At 48.2% G+C, this 13535-nt stretch overlaps 1 protein-coding gene across 4 annotated transcripts in view; it reads right to left on the minus strand.

The window, feature by feature from the left end:
* The window catches only part of DENND1A (DENN domain containing 1A), a 476944-nt gene that overhangs the window by 60719 nt on the left and 402690 nt on the right, over window positions 1-13535 (minus strand). For all 4 annotated transcript variants that reach the window (XM_072960109.1, XM_072960107.1, XM_072960108.1 and 1 more), the window contains exons 14-17: window positions 5521-5625; window positions 5019-5106; window positions 3107-3147; window positions 739-810 (exon numbers count right to left, since the gene is read on the minus strand). In XM_072960109.1, coding sequence (XP_072816210.1) covers window positions 739-810; window positions 3107-3147; window positions 5019-5106; window positions 5521-5625 — 306 coding nt within the window. The remainder of the gene's footprint in view (window positions 1-738; window positions 811-3106; window positions 3148-5018; window positions 5107-5520; window positions 5626-13535) is intronic.

Consider the following 13535-nt stretch of genomic DNA (forward strand, 5'->3'; position numbering starts at 1 on the left):
GCTTTTATTTTCTATCATTCTAGACCTGTGCGGCCACCCACCCCATTAAAGTAACTACAATTTAAGCACAGAAAGGACTAACACAATTAAAAATGGAAATAAAACAAAACTACCCCAGTTAAGTGGCTCAGAGTCAAATTAGCAAGGCAAGAGAAATCATGAGAAAAAATACTTGAGGCTCAAAAAAGATGGAGCATCGGGAACTGGCGTGTTCTCTTATTTTCCCTCTGCCGTGGGCACGAGTTTCACAAACAACGCATTTCCTATAGAGCAGCGATGAGAGAGACGATGAAGAATTTGGGACAAAAGTTAGGGGGTATGTCCCCCCATGAACAATCTTCAGTAACCAGCAAAGGAGCTGCTTGATTCTGACATAATCACAGGGGTACAGGTAGGAAAGGTCGGCCAGAACATCTGAGACCAACACATCTGGGTCTCAGGGACACAGGCACGGAGCAGCCTGAATCTGAGCACCCAATCTACATTTTAAAAGCTAAAACCAGTAGCCTCCCATTTCTCTATTGCAGCAACCGCCAGCAGAAACACTTTAAATTAAAAATGTCACTGACCTGGTCATAAAATATCAATGCTAAATAATTCTAAGAGCATTGAGAGCTTTAGGAACTAACACAGCAGCCTCCAGATCACCTCTGCAACATAGGATCAGGTCCATTTAAGAGTTTCTTCGTGCTAAGGAACAGATCTGTTTGGACCCTGAGACCGAGACCAAGTACTTACAAACTTATAGACAGTCTTCATGGCTGGGTTTGCTTTCGTTTTTACAGTATTCAGAATTGCTCCACTTCCTTTCTATAATAAAAACATCAATTAGCAATTTGGGCTGAAGATACACTAGGCCAACACCAACAAAGACCTCTTCTCTTTAATCAAGTTAAGCAACATTTCAAGAGTGCGTAACTTAATTAGAGAAACAGGCCTAGGTGGTAACTGGTTCTGGGCAATTAAGTTACAGCCAAGGCAGGATCCCTATGGGTGGGTCTGGGGGGGTGGGAGGATGAGGACAGTGATCAACTAGCTGAGGGGGACCCCAGGCTCAGTATTTGGCTTGGCACCTGTTCGCTGGCTGGAAGGAAAGCTCATCACAAGCTCTCTGGGGCAAAGGTTTCCTCATAGTCATCTATGGCTTCTCAAGAAAGTCTAATTACCATGGACGACATTAAGGTGAGTTTAACAACAATGGATTCTATAGGTAATACCAAGCCAGAGCAGAAAATTGGGGGCCTGAGTAGCCAGGAGTGTCTGGCTTCTCTGGATAACATGCTACCTTTAGTCTCACACTATCCTAACCTCACCCTGGTTTTGTGTTGTTGTTGTTGTTTTTAATTACTCTGGTAGGCTGCTTTGATTAACATGTATATCTTGAGAAAAGGAAACATATCAATTTCTCAGCTCTGTTTCTTTGGAGAGCAGGGAAGAGGAGGAGGAGGGAAGGCTTTCTTAGTGCACAGAGGAGGCAATGAACACACAGGAAGCATGCAGGTTCCAGATGTTTTGTGACGCTCACTGTGGGGATGCCCCGTGGTCGGCTGAGGGTACCAAGCCACGGAAGGGCTGGTCTCTGCCTTCAAAGACCTCCAGTTTGGGGGGGCACCAGGGAATCAAGTACAGCTTAAGGTGGTGAGAGCTGTACTGGCCGTGTGCACAAAGAGGGGGGCACAGCTCACGGTGGAAGGTCCGAGAAGGCTTTAGAGGATGAACCATCTCTCCATGAAGGATGAGTGGGAGCTCATATTGGGGATACAAAGGATAAAACATTCCAGACATAGGACACAGCACACATAGAAGTGCAGAAGCAGAAAAGCCATGGTGTGGTCTGCGAGTAACAAGCAGTCAGTGCGTCACGGGAGGAATGGCAAGTGGCTGAGAGGCCAGATGGGGTCACGCGTCAAGGGCCAGGGTAACGATGCATTAACCAAATGCATCAAATGATCAGTTCTGTGGTGGTTTGGAAAGAGAATTCCAACTGATGTGAACGGAGACAGAGACTGGACCCAGTGTGTATACAAGAGTAAGGTACACCATGTAATCACTGGGATTAAATTTTAGCACAAGTTTTGGTAACTGCCCATATTAGAAACTTGGAGCTTTAATTTAAAACTTTAAAATTTGACCTAGAAAGCATTCTATGCTACAGGATAACAGAAATTTTTCACCCACTCATTTGTTCCAGACTGCTTTCCAGAATTACTCAGTATCCTATTTCAATGGTCCTTTAGAGTATTAAAACTCCCTTTATCAATCAATCAACAAGTCCTTATTGCTTGTCTGTGATTTGCCAAGTGCCGTGTTTGGCCATACCACAGGAACAAAAGAAGCCTTTCATTGAGGAGTTGCTTACTCTCAGCCAACTGCAGCCACTTCCAAGGGACCCGCCTTGGCAGCCACGCACTTGGCCCACAAGCAGGAGAGAACACTTATCACACTATGTTGGAGTTGCCTGTTTACGTGCTGCCTCCCCAGTAAGACTGGGGGCTCCCCTAGGGCAGGGCCTGTGTCCTGCTCCCCATTGTATCCCCAGGACACAGAGTGGCGCCCGGCACACAGGTGGCCTTCGGTCCGTTCTCACTGATAGACCCAGGTAAAGGAAAGGCAAACATTTGAATTCTTTAGTGGCTTCTGAAGCCCTAAGCATCTGGCTTCCAACACAATAAAAAATTGTTCATGACAACAGTGAGGGGATGAAAACACTCTCAGTGATGCGATCTCCATCCTCCCAGGAGCCTTCGTTTTGAAAAATATTTCAGAGTAGCAAGAGCGACACATTTTTGGTTTTCCCAGAAGAAGTTCCCAATTGGTCTGGCCCTAGAAAGAGACCCCCAGAAATGCTCTAAGATGCCAATATCCATTCAACACGCCTTGGCTGTCTCCTGAGACAAGAAGGCCTCTCCCAGCTCTTACTGTCCTCCCTGAGGGTTGGCTTTGGACAGTCTCATCCTGCGAATCTCCACCTGGCAGGAGAGTACCCTGGCTTGACAAACAAAGGTGTCTTCAGTGGAGAGAATGGAGTGCCCCGGGCCAAATGACAGCCTTGTGGGTGGCAGGGGGAGCGGAGGGCTGCCAGGAGGCTAAGGAGGGGCCCACTTACCCGGACTGTGGAGAGCCACTGATGGTACAGTTTATCGCTTCCTGGGGAAAGAGGAGTCAGAGAAGCTGTCATTTAAAGAAGTTATCTGCCCTCAGGAGTTCCTCCAATTGCTTTCAGCATGTAGGACTTGGGAAGTTCAAAATCTGCAGACCCCTGGGGAGGCTCCCATGCCCCACTCCCTGAAGGAGACAGTAGTGAGTTGCTGCCTCTGGGTTCTTTTCACAAGCTGAGATCTGATCTATCAGTGCTCTGAGGACAAACTCAAATCCTCCTTCTTGCCTAGGGGATAAAGGTCACACCCCTTAGCAACCCCACTTCTCTTCTCCAGGCCTATCTTGGCACCGCTCACCCTCTGCCCCTCCATCCTGTACTACCTCAGACTCCCTGACCGGTTATCCTCCAAGTCATCCATGTCCTTGCAAATGCTGTTCCCCTTGCCTGGCCACCATTCCCTGCTCTCTCGATTGAGTACACACAGTGACCAACTCAGTCACTTCTTCTGAATAGGTGACACCCATTCAGAGGTCCATGTTCTCTCAAGTTCTGGGAGCCACCACAGGGCCACGTGTCCCAGTGTACGCATGCTACCGGACACACCTTCGGCCCTGCTTAAGTAGTGACAGGGAAGGAAAAAGGAGGCACTGTGGAGAACTGATTCATTCTGTCTGGTGAAATAAGGAGGTCTTAGCAGACAGCTTTCTTCTAGAAGTCCCAATAACATGACTCAGTTTAGCAGCACTAACAGCCTGACTTCTTCCCAGAACTCATAGTCATCTGTTAGAAAGCTACTCGAGCCTGCCTCCTTTGTGAAGCCCCCATGTTACCGAGTGACATGGAACAGAGCCCTCTTCTCACTGCACAAAAGCCTGTGTCTGCTCCTTTTCCTGCCGTGGTTTAGTTTGTGTTTGTCTTTAGCTATGTAGCGTTCGCCTGCCTGTCTCAAGCTCCCTGAGGGCAGCAGTGAGTCCCCCATTCTTACTCTACACCCATCAACGATCTGCTATCATTGCTGCAGACGCGTGCACTGGTTTTATTGATTAACTGTGCTCTCCGTGCGGCACAGGCCGGACAGGCCCGTCAAAGGGGTTCTGCAGGTGGGATCATGCCCAACTTTGAGTGTAAGGACTGCTAGCTGGGTTATCAGCATAGTCCAGACCAGACACACACCTGGCAATAAGAGGGGGTTGGCAGTGATTATTATTATTTTGCATTTACTTTTAATTTGCAGACAAAGACTTGGTACTTGGAAAGAAGGCCAGATTGGGATTCAGGAGGCAGGGGCAGCTACTAATGCTTCTCTGGGCCTCAGATGCTTCCTCTGAAAAATGAGAGGATGATCCTCTGGTTCTAAAGGTCTGCAGAGACTGGGTGCTCTGTGATGATTTCCATATTTTAAAGAACCATTTACTGAGCAGTGATCCTGTGCCAGAGTCTGTCCTGGGAGACCGCACAAACCTTTCCTCAGGGTCTCTGATTTAATCTCAACAGGAATCCTGTGAGGTAGGCACCATCACACTCTGTGCACAGATAAGAACACTTCGGCTGAAAGAGGTGGAATGACTCCACCAGGTTTTCACTGCTAGTCAGTAAGTCCAGGTCTCCTATTTGGATGCCTTGTGTGCTTTCCACTGCATCATGTGGCCACTATGCTGCCTAGACCCCGCCCACTCGCCACCTAGACCCCACCCAGCCCGGGGAAGCAACCGACTCCAGGATGAAGGACCGCAGATGGGCCAACATGCATCTCAGCAGAAAATGAAGAGGAGTTCCTCCAATATTCCAAGGCGAAGGTTGAAATCAGTCTCTCATTAAACCCCAGTGAGGGGAAAAAGAAGTCACTGCCACTCCTTGAGAACACACCCTAACCCCACAGACAGCCCACAGCTCAGAAAGGAAAATGCAATGCCCTCACCGGCATACTCGCCCATGTTGATCTCCTCTTCAAAAACATCACTGAAACCCTCTCCGGAATTGAGAAGGTCTAATCTACCATCGATGAACTATACAAAGAAAGAACAAAAGCATAACAGCTAGTACAAAGAAGCAGGGGAAGACCACTCAGCTGGGCTCCATAGTCTATGACCAAAGAACCACCATGCTTCCCAAGACAGGAAGGGCCTCTGCAATTGTGAGCTTAAAAAAGCGAGTTTCTAAAAACCTGGCTGCATGTGTCCGATAACTTGTAAAACCATGTGGCATATTTGCAGAGGCTCCGTCTGGTGGCTGAGAACCCTTCTCACTGGATTTCCCTCCCCAGACTCTGGGCCTCTTTGGGCTGAGGCCCGAGTCCCACCCTTGCCTGTGGTCTCAGTGCTGAGAGTGGAGGCAGCTGCAGAAAGATAAGAACACTTCGGCTGAGACAGGGACCAGCAGGGACCCAGGCACGGTACAGGCCAGGCAAGGGAGGGAGGCACCTGTTTGAAGAGCTGCAGCTGTGTCGCATTCTGCAGGAACTGCCGCATGGCTCCGGAGCGATAGTGGGACACGAAGGTTTCCTCGCAGAAGGTGATTGGCTCCTCCTAGGAAATGGAGACGGGAGGGGAGGGTTAAAGGAGTGGAGTGAGAGCCATCAGCTCTTGAACTCTGTTAGGAGGCACTTGTACTTCTGCTGATTTGTTAATCCTCACTTACCTATGAAGTGGCTGTTATCCTCGAGGCATTCTACTCTACGGAAGAGGAAGCTATCTCAGAGAGGAAAAGGCATCTCCCCAAGTCACCGAGCTGGTAGGAGGCAGGGTGGGAACCAAAGGCAGGATTCCAAACCCTGCCCCCGGCCCCTTCCATATTAGCCACGGTCAGATCCCAACAGCAAGTGAGTGGGATAGGCCTTTCCATGGGATGATTTGCAAACTTTCCTTCTCACTTTTAGGAGAGGAACCCTTTCTTTGGATAGTGCCTTATACAGAAGGAGCCCTGCTACAGTCAACCGCCCAGCTGCTCTTGGGGGCTGCGGGTGGGGACGGCGGCCGGGCTCTCCTTGCAAAGGTCTCCCCCGCACCTTTGCAGTCCCTAAGGCACCAGCTGTGGAGCACAGTTTGAAAGCCATTTACAGAGTGATCTTTGCCAATAGCAAATTATAATTTGAAGATAATTATTTATATTAAAAAGGATGATCAAAAATAAGATTTACTGTCCAATCAACTTTGTGCTCATGCTGTTTGATAAGGAAATTTGTTTTAACTGAACTGCATTTTATGAGTCAAGAAAATAACACCTTACGCTTAAAAAACAACCCATCCTTATAGTCAACACCTCAATCCTTTGAAGGTATCTGGAGTACTCATCTACACAGACAAGCCTTTAATTTCAACAGTGTATTCTCTGTTCTGAAAGATCAGACTTTCATATCTTGAACTGAATTAAAGGTACCACTCCCTTCACAGACTTGGTGGCAAACACAGAGATGTTTGAAGCTCCACTTTTATCCTGCTTTAATGAGTTATGTGAGTGTTAAATTTATTGTCTAGCTGCTGTAAATTCCAAGAATCCCTCCTGCTAAAATCTAGCCAGTATTAGCTCAGTAACTGGGCAGACTTACTGCACAAGGGTGGCAAGAAAGACCTTCAAATATTAGGGTGACGGAAATACTTATTTTTATACAGTTAACACCCCACCTAATTTTACAAAGGATCTGAGGCAGCTTACATGAGCACCTAAAACAAAGGAAAAAAATCAGAGTTGGGAAATACGTAAATATGTAAGAATGTATTTACTGGGTAAAAGAGTATCTGGATATGCAGGTCCTATATGGAGTCTAAAATTGAGTTACAAAATTAGCTCTGAGATTCCTGGTTGCCGAAGCAAGAAGGGAACAATGCAAACTTTACACTGTGAGGAAAAAAAGCATACCAGTTTCTCAGGAAGCAGAGTTTTCATGATATTTTTTTTTTTACTGTGGCATGGATTTATACTTGCCCTGTCGAACAGTGGAGAGATCAGCTAGTGATGACCAACAGAAGCCCACCTGGAATTCCATTCCTGTGGCCTACAAGCTTTAATTCTCACCCTTGGAACCATAGCAGGGCAACTAATTCTCTCTCCAGGAGCTCTTGTCCCTGAGCACAGTGTCACTTGTACACTGATGACTCCTGATAAATACTGTCAGCTCAGACATCTCTCATTCCAAGCCCCTACATCTCAATCCACAGCTGGATGACCCACCAGAACTTCAAACTCAAAATGGCCAAAACTGCTAGTGACTATCCCATCTGGAGTGCACTTTAAAGCTGCTTTTCTTTCTTTTCTTAAGTTGCCATTATCCACAGCTACCACAGCAGACCCACCAGACACCCCAAGTCTTTCCCATGTTCCCAGTGCAATGTCTTATTTGTCTGTCCCCTGCTCTCCATGCCTCGGCAAAGGCCTGACTGCCAAGGTGGACATTCAACTTTATGTCCCTCTCCTGTCTTGTTCCTCCCAGTCCACTTCAATTCTTCTGGCCTGAGTGATTTCTAAAATGCAGACTGGATCGTGTCACTACCCTACTCAGGAACTTTGATTGTGGCGATGCTACACTTGTGTGACTAATTCCTGCACTACGCTGTAAGCTTCATGGGGGCAGGAACAGTATCTGTTTTGCTCAACACTGAATGCCTAGCAGGATGCGGGTCACACATATGGGGGCCCGTGTGGGAGAGGAAAGGAGGAGTCCTAGCTCCGCAGCCAGGCAAACACACCCTTCCTAAGCTGAACCCAGCTTTCTTTTCCAGAATCCTTTTGTGTCACTTTCCTATGCTCCGCCCTTTCCCCTTATGCTCAAATGTATCCCCTGATCACATGACTGTCCTTTCCCACTTTCTTTCGTGCTTTCGTCAGTTCTCCTCCTTCCACCTGGACTGTCATCCTCTAAACACAGGCCTGTGTATGGCAGTCATCACCCCTGCTCAGTGCTCCGATGGTGCCTGGTGCACCCCGGGGTGCTGGGTAATCTTCACTGGTGTCCCTGTGATCGGGAGCTCAAGAGGGCAGAGGCCCTGCTGGACTCATCTCTATACTCCCTGAGGATAGTGCACAGCCCAGTCCCCACTCAGAAGTTCAGGGATGCTGGTTAAAGAGCCAGAGAATGTGCTTGATTCTGGTTCCTGTCACAGGGGCCCTGTGGTCTCCATGTGGCCGAGACACTGCTTAGACAGATGGTACAGAGGTCTCAGAGCCTGATGCCAGGTGAGTGACGCCTGTGTCCAGGTAGCTTAGATCTGCTCAGAGGAAACGCTCTTCGGAGCTGTTAGCATTCAATCTTGGAGCTTTGGCCCAGCGTTGCCAGGAAGAAGTCTGCTGAGGGACCAATAAATTCAAGAGAGTTTGCAACCAGATTTGTACGGGAGAGTAGCCTGAGGCAGGCTTTAGTGGTAGGAGAGTGTAAAGGATCTCAGCTTTGGGGAGATGTGAACATTTTGGGCCTGTTGTCTACTTACTGGAGGTGACATCCCCCTGGTCCGATGTCTGTGCTATAAAAATGAACAGTAGGACATGGGCACAGATGGGAAAGGCTCAGGGGAAATGTGACATTGGGGGCTTTTCCACAAAGAGCTTAAACAACATCAGCAGTGTCGGCTGGACATGGAAACAAGTGCTCCATACAGTGTGGTGCACTGGGTGGGGTGGGTGGCAAAACGGCCACAGGAGTCAGAGAGGAAAAGGCTAATCCCCGCAGGGCAGCAGGTGCAAAAATGTTAGGGAGAAGTGGGCCCGTGTTGGTGGAGCCTGGAAGGCTGAATAAGGGTCAGGTGAGCAAATCCCACCCGTTCAGGGCAACTGTCCCATCCTAATCCCGCTGGGGCACTGTCACTCGGAGTCCTGTTCAAAGGTCTGAATGGCAGCAGGCACAGGGGCACGTTCCCCTGGCGCTACTCACCTTCTAAGGAAATAGCGGTTCACCCGCTCCTTACAGAACAGCAGGTAAGGTGCCTTGTTCCAGGTCACACGGCCTGCACGTGGCAGAGTCGGGGATTAAGACCAGGTGGCCTCCACGGCCCAGCCATCACCCGCATGGTCCGTGTAGACTCAGGTTTTCTCCGAGGGCTCAGTTCTAACTGTTTGCCCCTGGACATCTGCTGGGGGGCACAAGCCTTCTCTTTAAAGTGGGAGCCCTCAGATTCTCCTGGTGGACACTCCAAGCACCAGCCGCTCGGAGACACCCAGGTCCCGGGAAGGAGGAAGCAGTCAAGCCACTGTGAAGGCTCCTTCCCTTGTGAAGGTTTCCACCTGCCCGTCAGCCCCCTCCTGCAGCTGAAACCTCTGCAGAGGAAAGGAGGACCACAAGGTGTCTCGTTAATTCCCTCCTTTGTAAGAAGTGCCGATTTAGTTCTCCTGTTAGGCTGATTAGACCTTTTGTCTTCCTGGGCGACCCTCTAGGTGCTGGGGTTACTGACTGAAAGCAACGTTAATTCAGGCAAGTCAGGCCGTGAGCATTCAAGCTTGGATCCCATTAGTAGAGCTTTCCATCTGTGACCCAAAGGACAGTTAAACGCAGCTGCTTAACCCTATCAAGGACTTTGTTACAAAAAGACAAGTTTTACTCGCAGATTATCTTCTGGATATGTGGAATCAACTGAAAATTCCACTACTAACGAGTCCATCACTTTTAACAGGTGAAGCTGGTGATTCCAGAGGTTTCTGATTCTTCCAGAAATACCTGGCTTTTGTCCACCGCATTGTGGGTACTGGCATAAAAATAAAATCTCCCGTCAGATTCTTTAGCTACTTTCCTTGTTCTGCTGATCCATACATATAGTATTAAATTCTCATTTTTCTTCATAAATTTAATTTTTTATCAAAATTTTATGTGCACATTTCCCTTGTGAGTCTAAGAAAAAAAGGAGGTGTCCACTCATTATGGACCTTGCTTAAAATATTTAAAATGATAGTTTTGGAAGAGCCATCCACCTAAACATTTAAAAAACACCTACTGTATGTCAGGCTCCGCGTTAGGGGAATACAAAGATGAATAAAATACGGTTCCTACAAGTAATGCTAATAATCGAATGAGGGGTGGGGAGTGGATGAAGGTAGAGATGATGCGGAGTAGCAGCGTTATTTGCAATAGCCAAAAGTTGGAAGCAATCAAAGTGTCTCTAGATGAATGGACAAACAAAATACACACACAATGAAATGTCACCCAGCCTTAAAAAGGAAGGAATTTATGGCACGTGCTACAACATGAAAGATACTTGAAGACACTACACTAAAGGAAATAAGCTAGTAACAAAAGGACAAATACTGTCTGATTCCACTTACATCTAGAATTGTCAACTTCACAGGGACAGAAAGTAGCATGGTGGTTGCCAGAGGGAGGGGAGGGATGGGGGGCTGTTGTTTAAAGGGTGTAGAACTTTCAGTTTTGCAAGATGAAAAGTTCTAGAGAAGGATGGTGGTGATGGTTGTGCAACAGTGTGAATGTATTTCACGCCACTGAGCTGTCCACCTAAAAATGGTTGAAGCGGTGAATTTTATGTTATGTAAATTACATTACATTTTTTTAAATGAAAGAATATTTATAATTGTAGAAGCTGGTCAATGGATACATTAGAGTCCATTTGTTTTGTATAAATTTGAAATTTTCCATAATAAAGATCAAAAAGAAAAGCTCCTGTTACCGAGGAACCCTGCCTCGTTCAGGGAACAAATACTGCAGTCCAGTGTGACAACTGGCACACCAGAGGGCTGGTTTTGTTCTGTTTTGTTTGGGTAAAGCCAAAAAACCCTTAAAAAATTAGAAAAGATAACGTGATCCACTTAAGGTAATACAACATGGTGGGGAGAGAACATGTCTTGGAGTCAGAAAGAGCTGGACTTGAACCTTGACTCATGTGATACTAGCCATGTGGTTTCAGGTGACTTGTCTTTCCTCATCTGTGACAATGACTCAAGGCTGGCCCATCTCTATGGGTTGCTTGGAAGATTAAAACAGCCGACAACAAGTAGGTTTTCCACAAATAACTATTTCTTGAGGGCAGAGATTGGGTTTTACTGAGGCTAGTAACATAATTTGTGGGACCAGTGCAAAATGAGTATGTAGGAAAAAGTGCTATTAAGTACTAAAGTATAAAGCTTTTTTCTTTTTTTTTTTTCATGGTCTCTTTCTAGACTCTTTATGGTGCTTTGAGAGTTTACTATTTAATGTCATTCTGTGTAAAGAAAAAAATAAAAATTTAAATTATTAACACGGGTTTTATTGTTCAGCTTGGTACTGTGCAATGCCAGTTCTAAATGCTAACATATGTGGAGTCGTAGTTTGTAAATCATATATGCATTTGTATTTTGTTCTCCCCAGACAGTGGAAATGCTGTACAAAACTAACAACTGTTTTTATTTCAGTTCTTGATAAATGCACATTCCATTAACATTCTCTATGTTCAGCTTACTGATGGGAAGGGAAAGGGACAATGGCTGCTCCATCTCCTCCCCTCCCATGTCATCGTCTTCATGAGAAGTGGCTGCCTCACACAGGGGTGAGGAAGAAACATGCTGGGTTTTGTGGTCATTGGTGTCTCCTAGGACACCACTGCCTTCTCTCAGCATTGAAGCATGTTCTGGTTCTGACCCGCGGGGCAGCCTCCCGGGTGGACAGTGCCCCACAGACCTTGCATGCTCCCCTGGAAGTGGGGAGCCCCATGCGTGCTGGGTGTGCTGGGAAGCTCTGTATGGGACGGGAGGGTTGGGAGGCAAGGCTCCAAGGAGGCTGTCTGTGCAGATCTCCTCTGCTCCTGCCCTGCTCCCCTGTCCCATCAGACTTCATTTACGAGGCATAAGTTTGAAGGCAAAATTATTAAGAATTTCGAGATGGTGACAGCAGAGCATTAAACCAGGCACGGGCCTCTCTGAGCGCGGGGCCCCGTGACTGCCTCGGCCACACACCGGACACTGGTGAGGCCAGCCCGGGTCTCTCCCTTCACAGGCTAAGTACTCAGCAGGGGCTCTGGTAGTTGACTCTGTCTGCCATCCCACGGGCAGCTCGGAACAGCTTCAGGCAAGTCTGTGGGCTGATGGAAGTGGGGTTTCTAAAGTCCTGAGCTCGACACTCAAGGCTCTTCATGACCTTCCCCAGGTGACTTTTCTTATGACATTGTCTACCTTGTCCACATACTCATCTCCTGATCCAGAAATTCTGGACTGTCCACCACCCCCCAACTGTTTTACACACTCTCACTTCTCTGCCTTCCTTCCTCACGTGACTTCCCTGTGAGAACCTAACCTGATGGCCTCAGGTGAAGAGGGCCCCCCTGTTCCTCCTTTATGCCCCACACCAGCACCACCTGTGCCCACCGGTCTCCCCAGCCCACTGCAGGCTCTGATCTATGCCCCCAAGGCTGGCATGCAGTAGACATCAGCTGAGTCTGAGTCACTCCAGGAGGAGGCAGATGGCAGAGTGGGACGCCGAGCTGGGTTCCAGGCCCAGCTCTGCCCTATGTGCAAATGACTGGACCTCTCAGATCCCCATTCCTCCCACCTGCCTCAGGGTATCACTGGGGGATTAAAGAGTGATTAGAATCACCTGGGGCACTTCTAAAATTCCCCAAAGCCAGGGGATTCGGTAGTTTCTAAAACTCCCCAGGTGACTCTAATGTAGTCATGGCCGAGAACCCCTGGTGGACGTGAAAGTGACCAGCATAGCACCTAGACCAATCAACACACATTTTGTAAAATTTAAGAATAAAGAAATATTACAAAGAAAGCTGTAGAATCTGGCCTCCTTTATCACCAGCAGTCCCAATCCAACTGCATTTTGTTTAATATCTCCAAATTCTTAATAAAACACCCAAGTTATTGGCCAAAGTGCAATAAAGTCTGGAGGGTGCTTCTATAGCCTCCCTTTGGGAGCCAGCACTGCCCTCCCGGCCACGTGGAGCTCTCACACCGAGCCCCTGCTCTGGGCCTCAGCACCACTCCCACGGCTGGGTCTGAAGGGCTGCTCCCCGTGGGGTCAGCAGTGGTGGTGGCCAAGGAGCCTGGGTGAGTTCCCAGCCAGCACCGAAAAGGCTTAGTGCGGTATCTGGCCTAGAGAATGCCACATCCTCACTTACTGGAAGCCGGGCAGGAAGGAGGGACAGCAGGATGAGATTCCGCGAGCTTCCGGTTAGCCAGAAGCAGACACGAGTTTAGGGAAAAGAGAGCCAACGTCAGCTGAACACTTGCTCTGGACTAACACGTACCTTCTCCCTGAATCCTCACCAGAGCAGAGGGCGTTCATACACGACACCCACGTTACAGATGAGGAAAGGGCACCCACGCGGTGAAACATTCTGTCTTCAGTTTCAGAGCCAGTAGATCTGAGTGACTCCCAAGTGCAAGCAAATTGCCCCCCACCCTCCACGAGGCACCGCATGGCACATGCTCGAGGGCCCCCAGGGTGGATGGGGGGCGGTCGCTGCACAGTTACAGTCCGATGGCTCTGGCTAGGCCGAGCCATGTTTTGGGACGACAGGCCCAA

Source organism: Vicugna pacos, chromosome 4, assembly GCF_048564905.1.
Source record: "Vicugna pacos chromosome 4, VicPac4, whole genome shotgun sequence".
Lineage (NCBI taxonomy): Eukaryota > Metazoa > Chordata > Mammalia > Artiodactyla > Camelidae > Vicugna > Vicugna pacos.